Below are 27,661 nucleotides of genomic sequence, written 5' to 3'. Positions count from 1 at the left end.
GTTTACCTTCCCTGTGAGAGCGAGAGGGGGCGAAGGCCGGCGGCAGCAGCACGTGGAGATCCCCTGCCGTGGGTCGGGTCGGGGTCAAGCCCACGGAGCCGCCGCCGTTGCACAACTCGTCGTTGGCTCAGATAATCTGGTGCAAGTCCTTGCATTTTATTTTATTTATATTTATTCACGAGACAGAGAGAGAGAGAAAGAGAGACAGCAGAGAAGCAGGCTCCAAGCAGGGAGCCCGACGCGGGACTCGATCCCGGGTCTCCAGGATCACGCCCCGGGCTGAAGGCGGCGCTAAACCGCTGAGCCACCCGGGCTGCCCAAGTCCTTGTATTTTAAGCGAGAAAACGGGCTCACATGTTGGCGATTTAACTTCCTAACGCCCTCGCTTCTAAAAAGCATAACCTACAATTAAAAAAAAAAAAAAAAGGTCATCTTGCATAATAAGCCTAGACAGCTACCATCCTGGAATGGTTTGGGTTTAAGTGTCCCTGAGGAAAAAAGAAGGGGGCCAACGGACCGCATTCCAAGGCACTTCTTGGGGCCACGCGACTCAGCTTGCTCGAAATGCGAACTACATCTGGATGACTTTTAAGACAAGGGAGCAATAAAATCATCTCTACGGGTCCATCACCGGGCTAGAATTTCACAAAACTTTAGAAATGATTTCCTTGCTAAAAAAAAAAAAATAGGTCGAAAAGCCCTGGTTTTCCCTTTTTTACAGGCAGTTCTCCTCTGAGGACTGACGGGAATCAACAGGTCACAGTGGCTCGGTCGTGCGCGCAACTCTGCCGCCGCCTTTTGCAAACCCCGGCTCGCGGCACCCCCCTCCCCCCGCCCCTACGGTGCAGCCCGCCCACCTCCGCGGGAGCGCGGCCCCGGGGCGGGGGCGGGGCGGGGCGGGGCCTGGGGCTGCTCCGCGTCCCGGGGGCGGTCACGTGGTGCGGGGCGCGGGGGGCGGGGCGGGGCGGGGCGGGAGGGCTATATAGCCGGGTCGCGGGTCCAGCTCCTGGAGCGCCGCGCGGGACTCCCGGGACCTTGGCTTCGGCGCCGCGGACGGCAGGTGGGTGCGCGCCGCCTCCGTGCTGGGCGGGGCCGGGGGCGGGCGGGGGCGGGCTCGGGCTCCTGGGCCTGCGCTTGCCACCTTCGCTGTGGGTGTGGGGTCGGGGTCGGGGTCTCTTCCGCCGGCAGCTTCAGGGCTTGCTGCGGGGTAACAGTATCCATTTGTCCCGAAAGTACGTTCCTGAAAGGGGAATGCGCCAGCAGGTCGGCTCCGGGCGGAATCCTGTTGCGCGGTTCCCAGCCACAGCGAGGCAGTGGGGGCTGCGCCCGACCCGCGCCCGACCTGCGCCTGCGGGGGCCCTTCCTCCCGGCCTGTGGCGCGGGGACCCCGGGCGGCGGGGGGAGGGGGCGGACTCCCCGGGCGGCGGGGGCGGGCCGCGAGCGGACGGTGCGGGTCCGCCCTTCTGGGCCCCGCGGCGCAGCAGCCAGGCCGCCGGCTGTGCGCGCTAGGTCGTGGGGGCCGCTGCGTTTACGTTTCAAAGCCTCCTGGAGGGATCCCCGGGGGCGCAGCGGTTTAGCGCCGCCTTCAGCCCGGGGCCTGATCCTGGGGACCCGGGATCGAGTCCCGCGTCGGGCTCCCTGCGTGGAGCCTGCTTCTCCCTCTGCCTGTGTCTCCGCCTGCCCCCCCCCCCCGTCTCTCTCGTCTCTCATGAATAAATAAGTAAAATATTTTAAGAAGAAAAAGCCTCCTGGAGTACTCGATTCCTCCCGAGGAATAAATCCCCCCAAAGTGCTTCCCCTTGAGAGTCCTGATTGTTAAAAATGTATTCGACTTGAAATCTCTTTTTAAAAAAAGATTATATATTCGTGAGAGACCCAGAGAGAGGGGCAGGGACTTAAGAGGGAGAGCAGGCGCCTCATAGGGGGCCCGAGGGTGGGAGCCGAGCCCCTACCCGGGTCACGCCCCGAGCGGAAGGCAGATGCTCCACCGCCGAGCCACCGGGCGTCCCGGAAGTGTCTCGTTTTTTAAAGATTTAACTTTTACGTAATTTGTACACCCAACATAGGGCTTAAACTCCCAACTCTCTCCTGCTCCGGCACCCCGGCTCTTTTAGTTTTTAACAGGGATTTTAACTTGGTTTCGATGTTTTTTGTGAACGGATGTTTCTCTACTAAAAGCACTTCTATTATCCGGTGGACAAATAAGACAAATATCTGGATAACACAGTCTCTTTGCTTTTCCCCCCACAGACCCTCTTTTCTGTTGGAACTTTACCCATTATTTCTGAAAGGCCGCCTCAGAACGAGTTTGCCTGAAAACTGAAAATTCAGCTGAAAAGCTGAGACTGAGAAGGTATGGGGGAGGGTGCAGAGAAGTGCAGAAAACTATGCTTTACCTCATCTTGAATTTTTCTTTTCTTGAAATTCACATTTACTTGGATGGGGAATGAATCTGAGAGCCTTCTGGCATCCTGAAATAAGTTTCTCTTCCACAGATCTCTTTCTCTTTCTCCAAGAAGAAAAATGGCATCTGTTGCAGTTGATCCACAACCGGTATGAATTTTATTTTTTATTTTATTTATTTTATTTTATTATTTCATGGTCTTGATTCCTTTCCTTCCACCGTGTGTTTTGAAGGAGTTAACATTTTCTTCTGCTTGATTGCAGAGTGTGGTGACTCGGGTTGCCAACCTGCCCTTGGTGAGCTCCACATACGACCTTGTTTCTGCGGCTTATATCAGTACAAAGGATCAGTATCCGTACTTGAAGTCTGTGTGCGAGATGGCAGAGAAGGGTGTGAAGACCCTCACTTCCGTGGCTGTGATGAGCGCTCTGCCCATCATCCAGAAGCTAGAGCCACAAAGTGAGTTCTGGTTTCTTCCTTGAGATGCAGCCCAAGGGATTGGGTAGGGGTGAGCCAGGAACTGTCTGGAATATGTGGATGCCAGCCTTATGCCCCTGGTACATAGAGGCAATGTCAGGGAATCCTTAATCATTCCTGAGGCACATGCTGCCTTGACTTAGAAACTGCCACATGGCCCTCATTGTCCTAGAAGGCCTGCCTCCTAACAGTAGATGTTCTGTAGAGTTTAAATGTTCCCCCAGAGATGCCCCTGTGGTGACAGCTGAGATCACAAGGGGAGTGAGTGGTGAACTGAAATAAGGACTTCATGAACTATTTTCAAAAGTAACAGTGCTGAGATGTAATTAACACCATGTAGTCCACTCACTTAAGTGGTTTTAAGTTTCTTCACAGAGTTGTGTAAGTATCTCTACAATTGATTTTAAAACCTTGTCATCAAAAATAAATAAATAAATAAAACCTTGTCATCACCTGAGAAAGGAACCTCATACCAATTCCTGTTTTGGAATTACTGGAAATAATATGATAATTGCACATCTTTGTGAATGAACTTCATGCCACTGAATTATGCATTTAAAAAGGTAAGGTGTAGGGACACCTGAGTGGCTTAGGGCGTGATCCCAGGATCTGGGATGGAGTCCCACATCAGGTTCCCTGTGGGGAGCCTGCTTCTCCCTCTGCCTATGTCTCTGCCCCCCCCCCCCCCCCCAATGAATAAATCAAATGAATCATGAGAGAGAGAGGTGGAGAAGCAGGCTCCACGCAGGAAACCTGATGCAGGATCACGTCCTGGGCCGAAGGCAGGCACTAAACCACTGAGCCACCCAGGGATCCCAAATAAAATGAATCTTAAAAAAAAAAAAAAAAGAAAAAGAAAAAATGAAGAAGGTAAGGTGTAAAAAAGAACCGGGCAGCCCCGGTAGTGCAGCGCTTTGGCGCCGCCTGTAGAATGGGGTGTGATCCTGGAGACCCGGGATCGAGTCCCACGTTGGGCTCCCTGCATGGAGCCTGCTTCTCCTTCTGCCTTTGTCTCTGGCACTCTCTCTCTCTGAATGAATTAAAAAAAAAAAAAAAAAAAAAAAAAACCATCCCCCCCGCCCCCCCCCCCAAAAGGAAGAAACCTTATATCCATTGGCAATCTCTTCCCCATTCCTTCCAACCCTCTTAGGCAACTACTAATCTCTTTTCTGTTTTTATAGATTTCTCTCTTGGACATTTAATATAAATGGAACCATAAAGAATGTCTCTTCATGACTGGCTTCTTTCACTTAGTGTAATGTGTTCAAGGTTTATTCATATTGTAGTGTCACATCAGTACCTCATTCCTTTTTATTGTGGAATCCTACTCTGTTGTGTGGATAGATAATACTTTATTCATTCATCAAATGATGGACATTTGAGTTGCTTCCATTTTGGAGGATGATGGATAACGAATGCTACTGTGAACATCTGTGTACAAGTTGTTTTTTTTTTTTTTTTTTTTTTAAGATTTTATTTATTCATGAGAGAGGAGAGGCAGAGACACAGGCAGAGGGAGAAGCAGGCTTCATGCAGGGAGCCTGATGCGGGACTCAATCCCGGGACCCCAGGACCACTCCCTGGGCTGAAGGCAGGTGCTAAACCACTGAGCCACCCAGGGATCCCCTGTGTACAAGTTTTTGTGTGGACATAGGTTCTCAGTTGTCCTGGGTAAAAACCTAGAGGATTGCTGGGAGCTCTAATAACTAAGCTTTGGAGGAACTGCCAGACTGCAAAGCAGCTGCACCATTTTGCATTCCCACCAGCAGCTTTTGAAGGGTCCTATTTCTTTGTGTTATTAACCACCTTTGAATAAAGGTTTAAATCATTCCTCTAAATGGTTAGATCATGGACTTTTGGGACTATAAGGAACCTTTAAAAACTGGTTTTCCAGCTCTGCTCTTTCCCAGATAAATTTGTTATTAGTGCTTGGGTAGGTCACCATTGGAAGGAAAGCTTAGACTAACATCTGGGCTTTGTTGGGCAGATCTGGGGTGCTGTTAGCATAGTTTCCTGGTGATAAGCCAAAATACGCTGTCATTTACTGGATTAAGTGTAGGTGGGGATTAAGTGGAGTGGAAATAATTCTGAGAGTTTTCAAGTTACTTCACTCCTGGAATGAGAGTTCAGGTGAAGCTTGGCTTCTCTTGGCATTAACCCTAGGTGTCAGTTGATGAGGAAGAAGCTTCTTAGCCAGCTTCCTACCTGGCAGGTCACTGCCTCTGCCTGCTTTCCCTTCCACCCCCTTATTTCCCTGTCAGTAGAAGACCATTGTCAGCAACCTGCTGCTGAGCTAGAAACACTAGGCGGTGCATTGTATAATAAATGAAGATCAGCATTCTTGCTATGTTTTGTAATAAAGCCTAAAGTTCAAGGTATAATACTATATATTCATTCTTATGTACACTTAACATTTTCTCCGTTTGTCATTCTTCTAGTTGCGGTTGCCAATACCTATGCTTGTAAGGGGCTAGACAGGATTGAGGAGAAACTGCCTATTCTGAATCAGCCAACAAACCAGGTGAGCTCGGGCAGGAGTGCTAAGGCTTGCTACCTCCTACGTCTTCTGTTTAACACCGGCTGTGCATATCTTAAACAGGAAATATTCTCTCCTCATGGATGTATTTTTGAAAGGCCACTCTTTTCCTGAATTATTGTCAGGTTACGTCTAAAGCAGAGATGAACTAGCCACCTTTGGACTACAGTGCTTTTAGTTTGATCTTTGTTGATTTGTGATTTTTGCCTCTAGGTGATAACGCTCTCACAAATAACTGATTCCCACATAGTATTAGATAAGTGCAGACATGGTGTTTAGACCTTTTTCTCGGGATCCCTGGGTGGCGCAGCGGTTTGGCGCCTGCCTTTGGCCCAGGGCGCGATCCTGGAGACCCGGGATCGAATCCCACGTCGGGCTCCCGGTGCATGGAGTCTGCTTCTCCCTCTGCCTGTGTCTCTGCCTCATTCTCTCTCTCTCTCTCTCTCTCTCTATCACAAATAAATAAAAATTTAAAAAAAAAAAAAAGAAAAGATGAAGAGCGAGTCAAAGCATTTTTTCTAAAAAAAAAAAAAAAAAAAAAAAAAAAAGACCTTTTTCTCATTCAGTGTCTGTGAGCACATCCAGTAGAATGGAGAATGACATCTCTGCCCCTGTGTTGGCCTTCTGGGGCTGTGTGCATAGGGCCAGGTGGGCATGGTATATTTGTCTCCACTCACAGGCATGTGTGAGCTGCTCTCACTAAGCACGTCAATGTGGAAAATACCATTCTTCTCTACAGTACTCTTTGTGCCTTATTACACATTCATCTAGTTTTGTTTTTTTTAAATTCCTTAACAGATTTTGTATCATTTTACCTCCTTTGCTCTTCCAACAACCTTTAACTGATGGCAGATAAGGCAGGTATAACCTGATAAGGAGATTGAGGCTTATTGACTCTTAGAGGATTATTAAAACCTAGAGGATTGCTGGGTCCTCTAATAACACTTAGCAAGTTGCCTAAGACCTAAAGAGAATGAAAAGGCCAGATTCCTTCATTAGCACTTCAGTGGGCTGCCTTACTGAATATTTATGCCTCTGCTTCTGCTCAGCCAAGCAATCTCTTTTTCTATTTGTAGGTTGTTGCCAATGCCAGAGGTGCTATGACTGGGGCAAAAGATGCTGTGACTACTACTGTGACCGGGGCCAAGGACTCCATGGCAAGCACTATCAGTGGGGTGATGGACAAGACCAAAGGAGCGATGACTGGCAGCGTGGAGAAGACTAAGTCTGTGGTCAATGGCAGCATTAACACAGTCTTGGAAAGTCGGATGATGCAGCTGGTGAGCAGCGGAGTAGAAAATGCACTCACCAAATCAGAGTTGCTGGTGGACCAGTACCTCCCTCTCACTGAGAAAGAACTAGGTAATTGGAGTTTTGTCTTGAACTAATGGTTTATATCTTAAAAGCAGTCTTTTAAAACTGCTTCACTGAATTTACATCATATACCATAAAAGTCACCTGTTTGATTCTGAGTTAAGAGTTGCCCAACCATCACCACAATCAAGTGGTACAACCTTTATCACACCAATGTCAGATGCAGTAATATGTATATTTTGGGTGGTCAAGCCCAGCAGCAGACAGGAGCTGTGTTGGGAAAATGAGAGAATAATTGCTTGGTAGGTGGGTAGAATGGACTAAGTGAGATCCAGGTTAGAGGCCAGGCTTCATCAATTTTAGCTGTGATCTCTTATGTTTTTTGTACCCCCCTCCTTTTTTTCCCCCCTAATTTCAGAAAAAGAAGCAAAAAAAGTTGAAGGGTTTGATACAGTTCAGAAACCAAGTTATTACATTAGACTGGGCTCCCTGTCTACCAAGCTCCGCTCACGTGCCTACCAACAGGCTCTCAGCAGGGTTAAAGAAGCCAAGCAAAAAGGCCAAGAGACCATTTCTCAGCTCCATTCCACTGTTAATCTGGTGAGTAAAACTTCATTTAAAGGTAGCTGAAAGTGGGACGCCTGGGTGGCTCAGTGGTTGAATGTCTGCCTTCGATCCCACGGTGTGACCCTGGGATCTGGGGATTGCGTCCCGCATCCGGCTCCCTACAGGGAGCCTGCTTCTCCCCTCTGCCTGTGTCTCTGCCTCTCTCTGTGTGTCTGTTGTGAACAAATAAATAAAAATCTTTAAAAAATCAAGGTAGGTAAAGTGAGTTCATTTATGTCAAGGGATGAGAGTAAATGTCATGAAATCCAAGAAATTTTTTTTTTTTTTTTTAAGATCTTTTTATTCATGAAAGCGAGAAAGAGAGAGGCAGAGACACAGGCAGAGGGAGAAGCAGGTTCCAGACAGGGAGCCTGCTTGGTACTCGATCCGGGGTCTCCAGAATCAGGCCCTGGGCTGAAGGCGGCGCTAAACCGCTGAGCCACCTGGGCTGCCCAAAATCCAATAATTTTAATCTTAATGAAAAACCCGATAGAAAATGGGCAGAGTACAAACAACTCGCAGAAAAGCAAGTTATAAGTAGCTGAATTCTATGAAGCAATGTTAATCTTATTGTGAGGGACCCAATTACAGATGCTTCTCTTGGCCTATCACATTGGCAAAGCTTGACGCCCTGAGTAATGAGGTAGGGAAGAAGGTATGCTTGCACTTATGCACTTCTGGGGGATACAGGGACTATTCTGAGCAAGCCACAAACACCTCTATGCCTTAAGTGGTTTCACTTTTGGAAATGTTTCCTATATCAGCTAGTAGGAAACTAAATTGCTACATCATAAAAGACTATTGTGTAGCCATTGAAAGTTGCCAAATTACGGAACAGTATGTATTGTATTGCCATTAGATTCTGGTTTCTTGAAAGGGGAAAAAGATAGCTGGCAACAGGGAAGAGGATGTTTTAATTATTTTTCCTTTTGTAATTTCATCTTTTATGTATGTACATATTAAGTTTGAGTTACCTATGCTAAACTGGAGGTAAATTTGGAGGCAGTGGTTTAATAGTTAAATAGAGGCAGCGAAGAGCTACAGTTACTTGTTTGATTTACAAAAACCAATAATTAACAAGATAGCAGGGGTCTCTCCTTAAACTCTCATGGGAGTTCTTGTTTTTTATATTGTCTGATATTCTATATCTGAGAACCGGCTAACATGAATACCTGACAAGTTTGTTCCTTTGTGTTATTTCAATGTGCTCCAGATTGAATTTGCCAGAAAGAATGTGCATAGTGCCAACCAGAAAATTCAAGGTGCTCAGGATAAGTTCTACCTCTCCTGGGTGGAGTGGAAAAGAAGCATTGGCTATGATGATACAGATGAATCCCACTGTGCTGAGGTAAGACACTAGGGACAGAGTCTTCCACTACAGTTTCTGAAGATGTTCTTACCAAATTTTCACTTTCCATTTTCCCATTGTTCCTTAGAATACTCTTCTTTATCAAAAGTTTGAAAAATGCTGTGTACATAGGTCAAGTGACAGAAAAGGAAAACACGTAGTAACTTAACCTATAGACACATGTGTTGGCCATAACAGTACTACTAAATGAGAAACATGGCCTTACACTCTTACTGGGTGTAGACAGGACTAACGGGGAATATAAGCATTTTTACTGCTACAGTGCTTTTGGACAGCATAAACAGAGGTGCCATGAGAATACATAAGAAAGGAACCTAACTCAGCCTTTGAGTGTGAGGATGGTTGAGTCAGATGGCTTCCGGGAAGAGCTTGATGCTAAGCTGCAATCTCCTGGGTGAATAAACTAGGTGAAAGGGCACTAATGTTCCAGACAGAACACTAGCATGCTGTGGTCCTATGAGGTGGTTCTTTGGGTTCCAGAAGTTAGTACGAGTATCCCTGAAAAGTGAATAATACTGCTCTATTCAGGATTCTCAGGATTTTTAAAAGTCAAAGAATCCATGTATGTGCTAGGCGTATAACCAGTTTACTGTAATTGAACTGATTCATAAATAGCACTATGGGATCTATTGCTAATTTTTCAACTTGTTTTGTTTTTAGCTCATTGAGTCACGTACTCTGGCTATTGCCGGCAACCTGACTCAGCAGCTCCAGACCACGTGCCACACCCTGCTGTCCAATATCCAAGGGTTACCACAGAACATCCAAGATCAGGCCAGTCACTTGGGGGTGATGGCTGGTGACATGTACTCAGTGTTCCGCAATGCTGCCTCCTTTAAGGAAGTGTCTGACAGCCTCCTCACTTCCAGCAAGGGGCAGCTGCAGAAAATGAAGGAGTCTTTAGATGATGTGATGGATTATCTTGTTAACAACACACCTCTCAACTGGCTGGTAGGTCCCTTTTATCCTCAGCTGACCGAGTCTCAGAATGCTCAAGACCAAGGTGCACAGAAGGACACAACCAGTCAGGAGGTCCAGCAGCCTGAGGACAGAACACATTAAAGCTGTTCTTGGTGCAGCAGGCCACATGATACTTTTGTTATGTTGAAATTAACCTGCTAGGCAACTCTGAATTGGGGAAGCAGCTAAAGATCCTCAGTTGTAGTCATTTCTAACTGGATTAAGAGCTTTACAATTTTTGGCATTAGCAGATGAATTCTTGTTTACCTGGCTGGTAAGAAAAGAGTGATAGGTTGGTCAGCCTAGCCAGGACTCCCAGAAAGTTTCAATGAATTTATGGCCTCATCCTGTTAACATTGTTGCTGTTTGTTTGTATTGAATAAAAACACCCTCATGTGAGCTGTGGTGTAAACTGGTATCTGTTCCTGTCTGGTCTGAGCAGGCTTCATCTCACTGGTTTGTCTCACAAAGCATGCCTGTATGACTTTAGGGGTTTTGTTTTGTTTGTTTTTTTTATGAAGGAATGTGCCCTATGAATTCAATAAAATTCACTGCAGAATAGATCAAGTCTATGCTTGTGTGTTCCATGTGCTTTTGTGTGTTGCTTTCATAGAGCTGCTTGGCCTGCATGACAGGGGTATGAATACACATACATGAATTCCAGTCGACCCTCTGGGGAATTTGGCAGGGTAATAACATTGGAAGGTGAGTGCTAAGAATGGAGTGTTTGATAACAGGTTTTAAACAAAATAAAGCTAATGTGCATACAGGAATTTTTACAAGGTGACAGTTAACTACCTTTGTGTCTCCCTATTTACTCAACCTCTGAGAGGGGATTTTTAAGCCAGTGGAAGGCTGCTCATGGCTGACTGCCTTGCTGAAAAGGAAACAAAACTGAAAAAGGAAGCCAGTGAGTGACTCTTGGCATCAGTTTCACGTAAAGGCAGCAGGCATTTCTTGTTAAAGGGCTGTTGAAAGTGTGAGCCCTGAACTGAGACTGGTTGGTATCCATTTTCAACTGGACTGGACTTGCTGTATTGTCACTTTGACAAAAAGTCACTAACACTAGTTGCTGAGATACCTTTTAGAAGAGCCTGTGAAAGTACTTAGACTTTAGACCCTCTGCGGGAAAGGCTGCTTACATCCTCCCTAGGATATTCAGCCCCTCGATGTTGGTCAACTGGGGGAGGAAATCTCATGAGCTGCCTTATAACAAAGCTGCAGGATGCCACACTATTTCAAAAATAACTTAGGACTTGTGAAATAGAGCTACATGCTTCTGTCTTCCTGCTAAAAGGTTAGTAAGGCTGTCCTTTGGCAGAACTGGAGTCTAAGATTATTTGTCTCCCCTTTTCTACCCTGAACAAGGAAGCAGTGCTTACCTACATACATCTTTGATGTGAGACCTCAAAGTTTACAAAGTTACAGAACTAAATTTTCCCCCTTGTAATGCCAGGAATCAGTAACAGGTGAGTTCAATTGAAAGGGAGGGACTCACTGAGATACTTGAAGCCAAGGAGCACCTGGTTTCTGGGAAGGTGGAACTGCCAGGTTCCATCCCAGAAGCACATGCCTGCCTCCTCCCAGTAACACATTCTAGAGCAACTGCCTCTTTTTCACTTTCCCTTAAAACTTTTTTTTTAAACTTAATTCAGTTTGGACATGACTTTGCTCCTTTGACCCAAGCCTCCTATCTTGTGGTTTATTCTTATTGGTTGGAAAATTATATACCCACCTTATCCTGAACAAACTTCTGTTTCCCATCATATAAGTTATAGTGCCAACTGAATTGCTTATGAAAATGAGACCATTCTCAAAGCGATTCTTCATGAGCAAGACAATATAAAGACTACTCTTAGCTTCCAGAAGAACACCACTAGCCCTCGTTTTTTGCCATGTGCTGTGCGTACTTGTGGTTTTGTCTGTTCTTGTGTCTCAAGTTTGTGACTACGTGCATTCCCTTCCGTTGTCAACATGTCTCAAAGTTGTGTTCTTGCATCTTACAGCTTTATTGTTGCATAAACTGGCAGTTTTGGTTTAAACAGACTTCCCCCAAGGAGGACAATTCTTGTGAGGAAAAAAAAGTTGACTAAGCATAGTAACTTTGGAATGTTTTTAAACATTTGGCTGCATGAAGGCTGGCGTGGCATGTTTGTTCAAAGATGTTTTTTTCCTTTGCATGTAATAATAATACAGATTCTGGTTAGTTCTGGGTAAAAAAAAAAATCAAAGGAATATGGTGTCCTAGCCATTAATCTCTTAGCCTTAGCTTTCTATCCTGCAATGTAAAATTAGTGATGCTTTCACAGATGGAAGTGAAGTATTTGAGGGTGGGGTGTCTTTTTGTGTTTTGCGCTAGAGGCATGAGGACACCATCTGTAGGGTAGTGACCTACAGTATGTTTAACTTGCCAGTCCAGATGTAAGTATGTAGTAGTATCAGGCCATGATTAGGGAAATATAGCCACTTTGATGAGGCATTATAGATATGGAAAATCTAATGAGTTGAAAAAGGAAAAACAAATTTGATCTAAACTATCCTCTTTATTTTGTTTTTATTTTTTAAAAATTTTTATTTATTTGGCATACGGAGTGAGAATATGGAGCAGGGAGGGGAGAAGCAGGATCCCCACCCAGGAAGGAGCTGCATAGAAGGCTCAATCCCAGAACCCTGGGATTATGACCGAGCTAAAGGCAGATGCTTAAATAACTGAGCCACCCAGGACCCCCTGAGCTCTCTCTTTTAGAATACCATTTAGTTCATGGAGGTGGCTGGTGAGGGAGGAAGGAATACAGAGCAGGGTAGATATTTGTGCATAAATCTTTAAGAAATGAGTCTAAAGAATGAAGAAATGAAGTCTAAATAATGCCTCGGAGAGGAAATGGGGTATGGAAAGGAGGGTCCCTGGCCAGTCTGATCTCCCTGGGTTTTCATGGACTTTGGACTGTGGCCAGCTCCAGGAGGTGACCTAGCACTTAGGTCTGCGTGGATGATGATATTGTGAGATATGTAGGTAGCTACATTATTCTGGATATGTAGCTACATTAAAAAACGATTTAATTCAGTATTTGAGTTTTTTTTTTTTTTAAAGATTTTATTTATTTATTCATGAGAGATAGAAGCAGAGACACAGGCAGAGGGAGAAGCAGGCTCCATGCAGGGAGCCTGATGTGGGACTCGATCCAGGGTCTCCAGGATCACGCCCTGGGCTGAAGGCAGGCGCTAAACCACTGAGCCACCCAGGGATCCCTGTTTTTTTTTTTTTTTTTTTTTTTTTTTAAGATTTTATTTATTCACAAGAGACCTAGGCAGAGGGAGGAGACACAGGCTCCATGCAGGGAGCCTGATGGTGGGACTCAATCCCAGGACTCCAGAATCATACCCTGAGTGGAAGGCAGATGCTTAACCGCTAAGCCACCCAGGTATCCCAGTATTTAAGTTTCTAATGGTATAAGACATGAAGTGTTCCTTGATGAGAATGGAAAGACCAGAAACTTTCCTCAAGAGATGCTTATAGTCTTAGGGGAAGCTTGTTGATGAATATTCAAATGTATCCTAGTTTAGAACACTGTTTGTTCTTTACTCTGGCCCCAGGCTGTTAATTTAAAAATTCTCTACCTTTATTACAAAATTAACCTATGAAATATTACATTTAAGCATAAAGCAGTATAGGAATGGCAGGGTACCTGACTCCCTACTCAGTGGAAAATCTTTCTCCCTTTGCCCCTCTCTCCTGCCCTTCCCCCCCCAACCCCCCACCCTTCTCTTGCTCTCTCTCAAATAAATAAAATCTTAAAAAACAAAACAAAAAACAGTACCCTGTTAAAAGGAATGGCAGGGCAACAATTTGGGTTTTCAGTTTTATTGGTCAAAGCAAAAAAGAAACCTAATTTAGGTGAGAATTCCTGTGAGGGGAAGGAAAAGTTCTAATGCCTTCTAGAACTTAAGTGAGGAAAGTAGTGGACAGCATTGTTAACTGACACTTTACAAAAGTCAAGAATAGATTAAATGGTACTTTTATGTAGATAATGATGGAGAAGTAGTTACCAATGTTTTCATTTCTCTTGGGTATATACATGGGAGTGGAACTGTGAGTGGGTCATATAGCCACTGTGTCTAATTGTTTGTGGAACTGCCAAACTTTTGAAAGTGGCTGCACCATCTTGCATGCCCACCAGCAAGGTATGGGGATTCTGGTTTCTCCACACCTTCACCAACAGCTGTTATCTGGCTTTTATTCTAGCCAACCAGTTAAGTCGAAACTTAGCATTAGAAAGAGTAGATGTTGAATAGTGTGAATCAAACACTTGTCCTTTTGTTTTGTCTACTCCACACAGGCTAGAGCACAGGAAAACTTATTAACTAAGGTCGCTGATATCTATCAGACTGACTTTTTTTTTTTTTTAGATTTATTTATTCATGAGAACCAGAGGTAGAGACATAGGCAGAAAGAAGCAGGTTCCTCTCAGGGGGCCCAATGTGGGACTCAATCCTAGATCCCCGGATCACGCCCTGAGCCAAAAAGGCAGATGCTCTACCACTGAGCTACCCAGGTGTCCCCAGACCAACTTCTTGTATAAAATAGCTCTAGTGAACTCTCTGCACGAATAACATATCTCCTGCCTTCTCTGTCTATGCCAGGGATTATCAACTGTGAAGACTGGTAAAATGCAGATTCCTGGGTTTCACATCCAGTGAATCTATTTGTTAGGATTGGTGGTAATACCAGGCATCTGCACTTTATAAAAGCATCCTTTAAAAACAAACACAAACCAACCTAAAAGCATCCCTTAAAAATAAAAGCATCATCCCTAGTGATTCTACTTCAGGTGATCCACTGAGTATTCTTAGAGAACCAAAGGAAACAAGAAACAGGGATCCCTGGGTGGCGCAGCGGTTTGGCGCCTGCCTTTGGCCCAGGGCATGATCCTGGAGACCCAGGATCGAATCCCACATCAGGCTACCGGTGCATGGAGCCTGCTTCTCCCTCTGCCTATGTCTCTGCCTGTCTCTCTCTCTCTCTCTGACTATCATAAATAAAAATTATTAAAAAAAAAAGGAAACAAATTATTCTAATCAGAGACACAAATAGGACTAAGGTTACCTCTAGGCTCTTTTCTTCAAATAAGACTCTTAGTGTGGGTTCCATTAAGTGTCCTAAGATCTACTCTTGGGTTTCCTGCTCAAATGAATTGAATACATAGGAGCTAACAGTGACTAGTTGAATGTTGTGCCAGGGATACCAAGAATCGCTTTAATTTTGGTGGGATCACTGGCACCCGGCTTCTTACTCTGAGAGTTCTAGTCATTTCCACAGACTTGTTAGCTATGGATAAAGCATCAGGGTGTGAGAGGGTGTTTCCACAGCAGGGAAGGGGATATGTACCAGGGGATAGTACTGTATCAAACTATTCAAGTAAAGCAGAACCAAGATGCTCCCAGCTCCCTAGCCTACAAGCACTTCAACAAGCTACATATGCAATCTGTTATGGATGGTGACATGCTTCTAAATCCAACCCTGAACAGGGTTTTCCTTATGTGTTTGGTGTTAGATCTAATCATTACCTCTTGTAAGACCCTTTCATAGCCCTATTTATCAAATTATTTTTATACAACTTTCAGGTTTTTTTTTTTTTTTTTTTTTTTAAGGTTTATCTATTTATTCATGACAGACACAGAGAGGCAGAGACATAGGCAGAGGGAGAAGCAGGCCCCTTGCAGGAAGCCTGATGCGGGACTTCATCCCGGATCCCAGGATCACGCCCTGATCAAAGGCAGACGCTCAACTGCTGAGCCACCCAGGCATCCCTCAAAGTTTAGGTTCCTAAAAAAGATTTTCTTTATTAGAGAGAGAGTGAGCTTGAGAGCATGAGCAGGGGGGAGGAGCAAAAGGAGGGGAAGAAGCAGACTCCCTGATCAGCAGGGAGCCCAATGCAGAACTCAATCCTGGGACTCCAGGATCATGACCTGAGTCGAAGACAGACACAAGTTAAATTCCCAGAGATTTTTTTTTTCAAGATTTATTTATTTTAAGAGAGAGAAAGAGAGCACAGTGGGGAGGAGCAGAGGGAGGAGGAGAGAGAGAATTTCTAACAGACTCCTGGCTGAGCAGGAAGCTGACCCAGGGCTCAATCCCATTACCCTGAGATCATGACCTGAGCTGAAATCAAGTCAGATGCTTAACTGAGCCACCCAGATGCCCCCATGTTTTTATTTCTGTAATGGTCTCACCTGTACAGGGCCCCAGGCTACCAGCAGCCATCTTTAGGCAAATTAGAAAATGGCATGTATCCTCAATATGTGTAGCACCACCTTCTGGAAAGTTGTTATAGTAAATATGAGAATCATATAGTAAATATGAAAAATATACAAAATATGAAGTCTGTGATATGAAAGATGCCCCCTGAGGTCATATGGTAAGCAACCTGCAAAAGGTACATAGGGTCACAGAAATCCTAGCATGGTCACTTGGTTTTCTTGAGAAGAATGTGTATCTGGTTTCCTGTCTTTTCAGGGAGGGACTATGGTTATCTCATTAATTTCATAATTGGCCTCTATCCCTGAGGGGCATTCTCTGCAAGAGACTCCTTACACTCTATCAATGGTCCAGGCTACACTTTTCGTGTCAATGAAAAAGGGATTTATTCTATAGATGTGTGAAGTGATTTATCTTGTGCCACATTTGTAAAAACCTTGTGTATATGGTCAGGTACAACCACAACATTTTACATTAAACTCACCGTGGAAACCCGATGGACTGTGACTACCTCTTCGTTGCCCCACCTATTTTTTTTTTAATTTAATTGTTTATTCATGAGAGATACCGAGAGATAGAGAAGTAGAGACATAGGCAGAGGGAGAAGCAGGCTCCATGCAGGGACCTGATGTGGGACTTCATCCCCAAACTCCAGGATCATGCCCTGGGCTGAAGGCAGAGGCTCAACCCCTGAGCCACCCAGGTGTCCCTCCCCACCCTCTATTTTATTCACAGCCCCCAAGTAGGTTTTGCAGATAGCCAAGAATTTAATGGGAAGGAGACACTCTGGATCTTTCTGGATATATGAAAGGGGAATTATTCATGTGGCTCTTCTAAAGCATCTCAGGTACTAGAGGCATTTTTGTGTGTTTTTGATGATTGCATTGAAAATTTTTCTCCTAAATTTTTCTCCTAAAATTTTGAGTGTGGGATCATCAACCTTCTGCAAAGAATTCTGCTTTAGACCAATAGTTACCTAGCCTATAGGTGACTTTGGGGGTTGTGTGTGTGTGTGTGTGTGTCTTGGCCTTTAGGGAACTAAAGAAAATAAAAGCTACTGTTGAGCACCTTTTACAAGTTAGGCTCATTTTAACCTTCATTCTTCGCCTGTAACCAAATCAGTTAGGTCTTTTCCTCACATGAAAGTTGAGGAAACAGGTTGAAAAAATAGGTAGTATGGTGGGGGTTTAGTTTGATGTCTACTGATGTCAAAGGGCATGTATTTTTTTCTGTTCTAGCACTCTCTAATAGAAGAAAACTACTGCTTGCCTCCTTTTTTGGGGCCCAAAAGATTTCTCTGCCTGAATCTTCTTGTATTGTAGCTTCTTCTATTTTATAGTTGTTTTTTTTTTTTAAAGATTTTATTTATTTATTCATGATAGACATAGAGGGAGAAAGAGGCAGAGACACAAGCAGGCTCCATGCAGGGAGCCTGATGTGGGACTTGATCCTGGGACTCCAGGATCGTGCCCTGGGCCAAAGGCAGGCGCTAAACCGCTGAGCCACCCAGGGATCCCCTATTTTATAGTTGTTAAAAACAAAGTGATATTGGATGTTGAAACATCCAACTAGTAGAGAGAGTTCAGAAGAGAGAGCTAAATAAGATGTATCTTTAATGAATAAAGCTAACATTGCAATAGTTGCTTGCCTGGTTGATGTTCTGAATGAATTTGTATAAGCATTGCTGGCTTTTGTGGGTATCAGGTTGGATCTAATCTTTGCAAAGTGAGCATTTATAAATAGCTAGAAAGCAGTTAGCTCTGCCCAAACTGAGAGCTTCAACAACAAACAGTAGAAGTTCATGCCTCAGACCAGGCAGTTCTCTGAGCACCTGAGTTCTTAGTGGAAAATATGATAAACAAGATTCCCTCTTCTTGTCTGTTTTTCCTCTTGATTTGTTTTTACTATTTCTTAATTGTAAAATATACACAACATCAAATTTACCATTTTAGCCATTAAAAAGAAAGATTTGTTTATTTTGGACAGAGAGAGTGGAGAGTGGTAGTGGCGGTGGGGTGTCCTGAAACAAACATTTCACTGAGCAGAGAGCCCAACTCGAGGCTTGATCCCAGGACCCCGAGATCATGACCTGAGCTAAGATGACCTGAGCTAAAATCAAGCTTAACTGACTGAAGAACCCAAGTGATCCATACTTCAGCCATTCTTGCCACCCACTTTAGCCATTCTTAAGTGCACAGATTCAATGGCCTTAGGTATATTCACCATGTTGTGCCATCATTACCACTTTCTGTTTCTAGAACTTTATCATCCCAAGCATAAACTATACCTATTAGACAAAGACTCCTCTTTTCTTCCTCCCCATCTATCTGTGTTTTGATGGATTTTTGTTGTTAGTGGATTGTGTTAGGATTTTTGTCCCTGTTAGGTGATTAGCTAGCTTTTTTATACCTTACTACTTTTCTGCTTCTAATCTGCTATTGGCCAAGAAACATCACTTAGCTTATCAAAATTGCATGTAAAGTAAGAGTTAATAGAACTTCTTATTCCTAAAAGCCTTTCCTGTGCAGAGATGTACTAGAACTTTGTGATGGTTATTTCAACTATTAAAAGACCTTTTCCTTTCTGAGTTCTTAGGCATTTCTCAAAGGGTTTATATTTGTAAATCAGATTTATGGGAAGGTGGAGCATTACTGTTTTTAAGAGAATAGTAGATTAGGGATGCCTGGGTGGCTCAGTGGTTGAGCACCTCTGCCTTTGGCTCAGGTAGTGATCCTGGGGTCCTGGGATCAAGTCCCACATCAGTCTCTTCTCAGGGAGCCTCTTCTTCCTCTGCCTATGTCTATGCCTCTCTCTGTGTGTCTCTCTGAATAAATAAAATCTTTTAAAAAGAGAGAATAGTAGATTAATAGATGAATAACCAGAAAGGCTTTATATTTTGTATTTTTCAGAAAAAAAAAACTTTCACTCTGTAAGTTCTGCGAGACAGAGAGAGAGAGAGAGAGAGAGGCAGAGGGAGAAGCAGGCTCCATGCAGGGAGCCCGACGTGGGACTCGATCCCAGGTCTCCAGGACCACACCCTGGGCCAAAGGTGGCACTAAACCACTGAGCCACCCGGGCTGCCCATTTTTTTTCATTTTTTGAAAAGATTTTATTTATGTATTTGAGAGACCAAGTGGGGGAGAGAGTACAGCAGGGGGAGGGGCAGTGGGAATAGGAGAAGCAGGAGCCCCCGGATTTGGGACTCAATCCCAGGACCCTGGGATCACGACCTGAGATGAAAGCAGACACTTAGCCAATTGAGCCACACAGGTGCCCCTAATTGTTTCCTTTTAAAGAGAAATTTCCTCAGTACTTTTATAATATAAGTGAATTGTGGGTATAAGGCTAGAAGGCATGTCTATGGGGAAAGTAAGGTTCATTCATATGTATTCATGTTTCCATGAGTCCTGGACCTGACAGCGCACTTCATTAGTGTTTGTTTTAATATCCAAGATTCTTCTTTTTCAGGTATTTGACTTCACTGCCATAGACTTGACATCTGAGACTGATGAAATTCCAGATATTATAGCTTTGGAAGAGGAGGATGGATCAGATCATTCACATGATAATGGCCCTGAGTTTTCTCAGGGCAAAATGTTGAATAATTAAAAAGAAAATACTCCTTTTGGCTGAATACACAACTTGTGTCACATTAAACTTCATGCTTGCTCATGTGTTTATTCCTGAGGCTTTGGGGATTAATCTCTTATGGGTTTATCTTTTTTTGTTTGTTTTTGGCTACTTGGTCATAATTGTAATGAAACTGATTGGTTTAAACTTTTGTAAGAGAACTCAGTTCTGTAGCATTTATTATTTCATATAATTCTTCAAAATTTAATCATTGAAATGCCTATAAAGATTATGCTGTATAATCTTGAATCAGAGTGGGGTTTTTTTTCCTTTTGATGTGTGGACGTTTTTCTTTTTGTTTTTGGCCTCCCAGGATGGGGATGTCTCAGTAGGTCTGTAGGTCAGGGTTTTATATATATATTATACCTTTACTTCCTCATCTGTAAAATGGGCATAGTAGTAGGTTTGTTATTTAGAAAAAGCAAATTAGTATTTGTGAAAAGCTTAGAGCAATGCCTGGCATTGAATAAGTATTAAAGAAGTTGGGATGCTTGGGTAGCTCAGCAGTTGATCTTCCTTTGGCTCAGGGCATGATCCTGGGGTTTGGGATCAAGTCCCACCATCAGGCTCCTTGCAGGGAGCCTGCTTCTCCCTCTACCTATGTCTCTGCCTCTCTCTGTGTGTCTCTCATGAATAAATAAAATCTTTTTTAAAAAAAGTATTAAATAAATTGTAGAAACAATGGTTGACCCAGTAATTGTGAGCATCCCTAGTGTCCGAATAGTCATTTTGAAATACCCTTCTCTCTCAAAGAAGTCAGGGCTTCTTGGAGAAATGGCTGATTCCAGATTTTTTTTTTAAGATTTTATTTATTTATTCATGAGAGACAGAGAGAGAGAGAGAGAGAGAGAGAGAGAGGCAGAAACATAGGCAGAGGGAGAAGCAGGCACCATGCAGGGAGCTCGACGTGGGACTCGATCCTGGGCCTCCAGGATCATGCCCTGGGCCAAAGATGACACTAAACTGCTGAGCCAGCTGGGCTGCCCTGATTCCAGATTTAAGGCAGAAAATATACAAGATAATCCTTGAACTTCTTGCTGTTCCAGATAGCAAAGGAACAAATTTGAAGAGTTTCCCAATGACTACAGATAGGACAATTTGAACTTCAATAATAATAATAATTGCAATAGACTGAACCCCATCAAATGTGAACCCTCTTGAATATCCAAATATATCATTACACATACAAAGATTTTTTTAAAAAGTTTATTTGACAGAGAGTAGAGCACATAAGCATGGGGAGCGGCAGGCAAAGGGAGAGAGAGAAGCAGCCTCCCTGCTGAGCAGAGAGCCCCATGTGGGGCTCAATCCCAGGACCCAGGGGCCATGACTTGAGGCAAAGGCAGACACTTAACCTACTGAGCCACGCTGGTGCCCCCATTATACATATAAACAATTTAATTGGTTACCTTCAGGGGATGATAGCAAACCAATTAACCGTAAAAGGGAAAGAATCATCTATCTATCTATCTATCTATCTATCTATCTATCTATCTATCTAAATTTTTTAAGATCTTATTTTAGAGAGGGAGAAAGAGTCTCAAGCAGATTTTACACTGAGTGCGCAGCCCCATGCTGAGCTCCATCTCACAACCCTGAGATCTGACCAGAGCCAAAAACCAAAAGTCAGATGCCTTAAACGATTGAGCCACCCAGGCTCCCTATCCTTCCTTATATTTTTACCACTAGATAAAAGAGTAAATGAGGGAAAATTCCTATTCTAAAAAGAGGAAAAAGAAATAATATTTTGGTCAATTTGGACTTCCATAATAAGTTACCTTAGACTGAGTGGTTTAAACAACACTTCTTTCTCACAGTTTGTTTTTTTTTAAAGATTTTATTTATTTATTCATGAGAGACACAGAGAGAGGCAGAGACACAGGCAGAGGGAGAAGCAGGCTCCATGCGGGGAACTCGATGTGGGACTCGATCCAGAACTCCAGGATCACATCCTGGGCTGAAGGCAGGCGCTAAACTGCTGAGCCACCCAGGCTACCCACATTTCTCATAGTTCTGGAGACTGGGAGTTTGCAATCAGGGTGTCAGTCTGGTTGGGTGAAGACACTTGCAGGTTGCAGAGTCCACTTCCCTTTGGATCCTCAAATGGTGGAAAGAGCAGAGAGTAAGGGCATTAATCTTATTCAGGAAGGTTCCACCCTTAGGACCTCATCTAATCCTAATTACCTTCCAAAGGCTCTACTTTCTAATACCATCACTTTGAGGAGTAGGACTTCAACATAGGAATTGGGAGGGAGGCACAAACATTCAGTTCATAACAAATAATAAATTAGAATTTTAACATTTTAAGATCCCCAGTAAATTACTAGATCTAGGCATTTAGCATCAATCCTTGTTAATGGCATAAACAAAGCTATGTACAGCCTGATGAAACAACATATGCCAACCATCATCTAGACTTGCCAAAGGGATCATAACTGAATCTCATCAATTCTCTGAATCCAGGTGCCAATTTGAAGGAAATACAGAGGACAGAGACAGAAGAACATGTTGAACTATAGCAAAGGTACAATCAGTAAAACCCAGAATAAGGGAAGTTATTCAAGTCAAATAGCCTCAGATCCTCAACAGGAAAGTTGTAAGAAAAAAAGGAGTGGAGGGGGATGGAGGAAAGCCTGTATATTAAATATTATTATTTGAGAAAACAAATCTGGGAAAGACTGAAAAAAACTAATGAAGAAGGCAAGGCAAGTATAAAAAGGGTAAGACTCATAGTGTCTAGAGCAGCACAGATGGTGAAATTATGACAACACAAAGAAGTGATTACTATAAAAGTGAGAATGGTGATTATTTTTTTTTTTGGGGGGGGGATGAGGGATTCCTGGAGTGCTGAAAAAGTTTTATTTCTTGTCCTTGGTGGTAATTATAAGGGCATTCACCTACAATAATATATTAAGCTATTTTTCATTTTATTTTTTAAAATTTTATTTATTCATGAGAGACACACAAAGAGAGAGGCAGAGACACTGGCAGAGGGAGAAGCAGGCTCCCTGCCGGATGTGGGACTAGATCCCTGGCCTCTGGGATCACACCCTGGGCTAAAGGTGGCGCTAAACCGCTGAGACACCTGGGCTGCTCTATTAAGCTATTTTTTAAACTGTAAATTGGATTGCTGGCATATAAATCTTGAGTGGAGTGGCACATGAATTTGGCATTTTCTGAATCTTATTCTCTGGCCTTTCCATTCTTTCTTTATGCTTCTCAATACCCATCAAATAAACCCCGCTTAGAGGCAGTTTTGCTGTTTGCTACTAAAGAACACTAATTGATGTAAGTGGCCTTGGCAAGTTACTATTAGTGGTGGGGTAGGTATAGAACATTTTTGAGAGAAGCTTTTTTTTTTTTTTTAAGATTTTATTTATTCATGAAAGAGAGAGAGAGAGAGAGAGGCAGAGACATAGGCAGAGGGAGAAGCAGGCTCCCCATGGGGAGTCTGATGTGGGACACGATCCGGGACTCCAGCATCATGCCCTGGGCCAAAAGCAGGTGCTAAAACGCTGAGCCACCCAGGGATCCCCAAGAGAAGCTTTTTTGCAGTAAGAAATGGAGTAGTAGCTAGAAAGGCATTGGGGTCAAAGAAAATTTTTTTTTTTAAACAATGGGTGATAGCATCGCATGTTTGTGTATTTATGGGAAGAACTGGTGATGCAAGGGAGAATATAGGATAAGCGCTGGAGCAAACTCTTTGAGTAGGAGAAAAGGAATATGACCCATCGAGTAAGTCAAAGGACCAATCTTAGGGAGGCATATTTTGACTCACCCAGATAATAGAGAGAGAGGAGGGAAGACTATATGGGCAAAGGTATAGGCAGGTTGGTAAATTGTTGGTAGACAGTCTGTTCTGGAAGCATCCATTAACAAGGATGCAAGACACTGAGAGGAGGGGAAAGAAGTATTGGAATAAGGATGAAAAGATGTATCACTGTATCACTTTTTGGGAAAAACAGAGGGGAGAGGGCAGGCCTAAAAGCCTATTTGATTTGTCATGAATTTTGAGCTACCACAGGCTTCATGATCGTGTTTATGGGCTAAGTTGTAGGCGTGAGTAGGCCGAAAACTGGATTTAACAGAGATTTGGGTTCTGCCAGAGAAATCTGGCAATGAGAGAAAAGGAGCAGAGAGCTGAGAAGAGGTGGAGTAACTGGGAGACCAGGGCACTGAAAGGTCACCTATGGATATAGAAATTACCAAAAATTATCCCAAGAGTAACATCCGGGAACAAGTCTAAGTTTTCTAAAAATGAAGTCCAGCGCCCCACCTTCACCCCTGACCCCCAAAAGCAAGAGTCGTGGGTGAAAGCATAAAATTCAAAGGAGCTGGTTTTAGTGAGGCAGTAACTGCCAGAGGAGGCAATGGGAACTAAGTTAGGATACCCACCACATTTCCAGGCCCTATTGTCTACGGGGTGTGAAAGAGGAAACAGTCGTCAGTGGAGGGGGCCCCAGGGGAAAGCTGCTTAGGGGAGAGCCAGGTTTCTTACAGCCAGAGGATGAAAGAACATTGAGCAGTTGAGGGCTCACAGCCGACCTGGAGCTTAGTGGTTAGTTGTGGGTACATCTCACAGCTACTGAGACAGGTGAGGATGGAACCCGATGCTTTTTCTACTACACTGGGCCACAGTCCTAAATCTACATATTTTTTTTAATCTGACGAAATAGACCTACAAGAGCAAAAGGAACCACAGACACAAAAGACCAGAAAGCGCGAAGCCGTGGGACTACTGCAAGGGGGTGCTGAAGTTACGCGCAAGCGCGAAAGAGCTCGCCGGCAACGCAATGCACTGTGGGTCTTGTAGTTTTTCGGCTGGACCTGACGGGAAGAGATGGAGAACAGGGCGCATTGCACGGCGGGAAACAAAGTCGGCCTTGGAAATCCGTCCTCTGCCGGAAGCCAGGCAGCGCCAGCGCTCGCCGCTTTTCCGGAAGCGCGGGAGCCTTGGTTTTTGTTGGCTGGGCTTAGGCGAGTCCGCTGTACCGTAATACCATTAAAGGCTCCATTTCCCCCGAGACTTTACGGTCATTTGAGGCGAAATGGCTCCGGGCGAGAGAGGAAGGTGCGGTGGCGACGGAGGGGCCGCCGCTACCTCCGGCTGCGCGTAGGGAGGGAGCATGAAGGCGCTCTGAGCCGTTGGGGCCTGCGCTGGTTCCCTTTGCAGTGATAACCGCCTGCGGCAAAGATGAGCTCGGCGTGGGTCACCTCTTTCGAGAAGGAGCATCTCTGGATGTATCTGCAGGCGCTCGGGTTCGAGCCAGGCCCGGCCACCGTTGCCTGTGGCAAGATTGTGTCGCACACGCACCTCGGAGTGTAAGGACCGGGGCCGACGGGGCGGGGGTGCCCCAGCCGGGCGCGGACCTCGCGGGCTGGGGAATCGAGTGTCCGGCCGTCACTGTGCGCCAGCACCGTACCAGGCCCCGCGGCCCGAGCCTGCCAGCCTGGCGCTAGTTGGATCCCGCTTCCGTGGTGATGCCGGGGGTGGACTGTGGGGTCGAGGGAGGGGTGGCGAGTGGGCCGTGGAAGGATGTGACGGCGGTATCTTCAACGGCTTTCGGACTCGGGGGAGTCCTGTCTTGTCTTTTTCTTTCTTTCTTTCTTTCTTTCTTTCTTTCTTTCTTTCTTTCTTTCTTTCTTTCTTTCTTTCTTTTCTTTGTCTTGTCTTTTTCTTTCTTTCTTTCTTTCTTTCTTTCTTTCTTTTCTTTGTCTTGTCTTTTTCTTTCTTTCTTTCTTTCTTTCTCTTTCTTTCTTTCTTTCTTTCTTTCTTTTCTTTCCTCTTTCTCTTTTCTTTTTTCTTTTCTTTCTTTTCTTTTTTCTTTTCTTTTCTTTTTTCTTTTGATCTTATTTAATTCGTGAGAGACCCAGAAAGGCTGAGACAGAGGCCGAGGGAGACGAGGCTCCCCGCCCCAGGCGGGGCTCCTCCCCCTCCCCCTCCGCCCCCCTCCGAGCCTGGGATCACGACCTGAGGCGGAGGCTGACGCTCAACCGCCAGCCACCCAGGCGGCCTTGAGGGAGCCTTTCAAGGGGGTGGCTCTCCGGATGATGATTTTTACCTTATGAATTTGTAGACCGAGCCGTTCTGTAGTTCGCAAGAAATAGTAGAAAAGGGTACTAAAGTGGAAAGTAAAACCCCCTTCCCTATTTTTGTCACTGATATGATAGTTATGATTCTGAGTCTAAATATTTTGATTGTATTTCTGTGTTCTAAACTTACTTTATTATTATTTTTTTAAAGATCTTATTCATTCGTTCATGAGAGATACAGAGAGGCAGAGACACAGGCGGAGGGAGCCCGCTGTGGGACTCGATCCCGGGTCTCCAGGACCACGCCCCCGGCTGAAGGCAGGGCTACACCGCTGAGCCACCCAGGGATCCGCTAAACTCATCAGCTTTAGAGCATTATCTTTGAGAAATTTGAGATACATTGGCTATTTCCTGTTCTCAGTCTTTAGACTTTTCCAATTGTTATTTAAGTGTTCACTTTGAGTGGCAAGTGTTTTAATAATGTGCTTTAAGACCTCAGTTTCTTGCTGTATCAGTCTCAAAGGATCTCTTGATTCCCCACCAAGTAATTTCACAATGAAGGTAGATGTTATTTATAAGGTAATTAATCAGCTCATCCACACTTCCCTGCCCTCCTCTGCCTTCTTGACTTTTTTCAGATGTATTATAGCTCTTTTACTGACAGGGTTAGAGCCATGAGTTTTGCTGGTTAACTATTTGTTTTGAAGTTACTATTATTTACGTATAGAAGTGCTTTGTCTCAAAAATTGACAACCAGAGGATAGCATTTATAAGATTATATTTATGTATTAATAAATACTCCAGTTATCTCACATGATTTGATGTCCCATAGTACAGTTTCATTTTCTCCGTTAGTGGCAGAGAAGCTTGAAGCTTCTCCAGGCTTCCACTGAGAATGGTTACTATTGCCACCACATCCTTCTCTCCAGTATTTATTTAGCAGCTTTAGTTTTCTCTACAGTTCCAGTCTGTTTTCTGCCTTTGAAAATTAGTTAAAAATCTGTTAAGTGCTGGTCCAGTGAGAACAGGGCTCCCTCCCTCCCCGTCACTGCCATAGAATATTTTACTCCCTGTCTTTAGAGTCATTTTGGTCGCTTGTTAGGAGGGATCTATCATTTTGAAGCAGATGTCCTCTTTAAAATGCTTCAAGCAGGAACGTACCATCAAAGATACTTACATTTCAAAAAAATTTTGACTTATGTTTACATATGACAAAGTTTATTCTTTTTTTGAGTGAAGTCCTATGGTTTTCTAATTTCTCTGAGCATGTAGTTCTGTAACCACTTATAAAGTTAAACATACACTTAACGTATGTGATCCAGCAATTTCATTCCTATTTGCCCAGAAGATTTGCACTTTGGAAAAACCACTCTGGTTGCAGAATGGGGAAACAGGGCGTTGCAGTTAGGTAGGCCTAAACTAAGGTGGGAGTGGGATGGAAAGAAAAGGTGATTCATTCATTTGCTTATTCAACAGATACTATTTGAACCCAGTATTGGATCTGGGTAGGCAGTGGTGAACAGAATAGACAAAGTTTTCTCTTGCAGAATTTCAGTCTAGTGGATGAACAGACCTTCAACAAATATCTTATTTAAAATTATAATAAGTGTCAAAGTGAAGACAACAGGATACTATGTGAAAAAATAACAGGTTTGAGAGATAAGAAGGTAGGGACTTCATTTGTGTTTGTTGAGGAATAGAAACATTTCAAGGACAAGAGTTGTTTGACATATGGATAAGCATAGGAACCTTAATCTTAACTCTTTTTCCAACTTGAGAACATAGCTTTATGTTTATAGGGGTACTCACATATGTTTGTCATGAATTCCAGGGCCTCACAGCTCCTTTTGTAATTGCCTAATTCCTAAGCCAATTTCTTTTTAGAGTCTGAAAATAAGGAATCACCCAATTGAAATATCCCTTCAGATTATTGTTGAAAATGTATTGAACGTGGAAATACCTCAGATCACTGTTCTAAGTATTAAAAATATTTTATATTAGCATATAGAATGTCCTTAGATATAGTCTATTATGTTCGAGTGTTTTTTCCCTTCTTTTTGATAATGTCTTCAGATT

At 43.9% G+C, this 27,661-nt stretch overlaps 2 protein-coding genes across 8 annotated transcripts in view; both read left to right on the top strand.

Moving 5' to 3' along the window:
• Window positions 1-930: 930 nt before the first annotated feature.
• Window positions 931-19,801, top strand: PLIN2 (perilipin 2). Of its 3 annotated transcripts, XR_012038016.1 has the most exons (11): window positions 931-1,060; window positions 2,251-2,353; window positions 2,496-2,553; window positions 2,668-2,863; window positions 5,320-5,402; window positions 6,494-6,779; window positions 7,150-7,331; window positions 8,551-8,685; window positions 9,367-9,657; window positions 10,280-10,371; window positions 19,391-19,801. XR_012038016.1 is itself a non-coding variant. In XM_072841488.1 (10 exons), exons 3-10 carry the CDS (start codon window positions 2,524-2,526, stop codon window positions 19,529-19,531), a joined length of 1,344 nt encoding a protein of 447 aa, XP_072697589.1. In that variant the 5' UTR covers window positions 931-1,060; window positions 2,251-2,353; window positions 2,496-2,523; the 3' UTR covers window positions 19,532-19,801. The 3 variants fall into 3 exon arrangements, 2 of the variants coding, with proteins under 2 accessions (XP_072697589.1, XP_072697590.1); XM_072841488.1 differs by lacking the exon at window positions 10,280-10,371; XM_072841489.1 differs by lacking the exons at window positions 10,280-10,371; window positions 19,391-19,801 and having other exon boundaries at window positions 9,367-10,065.
• A 4,626-nt stretch (window positions 19,802-24,427) lies between these two features.
• Window positions 24,428-27,661, top strand: part of HAUS6 (HAUS augmin like complex subunit 6) — a 45,050-nt gene continuing 41,816 nt past the window's right edge. The window contains exon 1 of one of the 5 annotated variants that reach the window (XM_072841483.1): window positions 24,428-24,874. In XM_072841483.1, the coding sequence (XP_072697584.1) occupies window positions 24,747-24,874 (128 nt within the window). In that variant the 5' untranslated portion in view covers window positions 24,428-24,746. Of the gene's footprint in view, window positions 24,875-25,003; window positions 25,028-25,830; window positions 26,165-26,952; window positions 26,994-27,661 lie in introns of those variants that run through there. The other 4 variants (XM_072841482.1, XM_072841487.1, XM_072841485.1 and 1 more) reach the window with 4 other exon arrangements.

The sequence above is a fragment of the Canis lupus genome, chromosome 10, assembly GCF_048164855.1.
Source record: "Canis lupus baileyi chromosome 10, mCanLup2.hap1, whole genome shotgun sequence".
Lineage (NCBI taxonomy): Eukaryota > Metazoa > Chordata > Mammalia > Carnivora > Canidae > Canis > Canis lupus.
The sequence above is the reverse complement of the archived record's forward strand: the minus strand, read 5'-3'. Positions and strand labels throughout refer to the sequence as shown.

Excerpts from the sequence above, each read along its gene's own strand:
- PLIN2 (XM_072841488.1), top strand. The coding sequence starts at position 2,524 with ATGGCATCTGTTGCAGTTGATCCACAACCG. Across the intron at positions 2,554-2,667 it reads TTGCAGTTGATCCACAACCG|AGTGTGGTGACTCGGGTTGC; the intron begins GTATGAATTTTA and ends GCTTGATTGCAG. Across the intron at positions 2,864-5,319 it reads CCAGAAGCTAGAGCCACAAA|TTGCGGTTGCCAATACCTAT; the intron begins GTGAGTTCTGGT and ends TCATTCTTCTAG.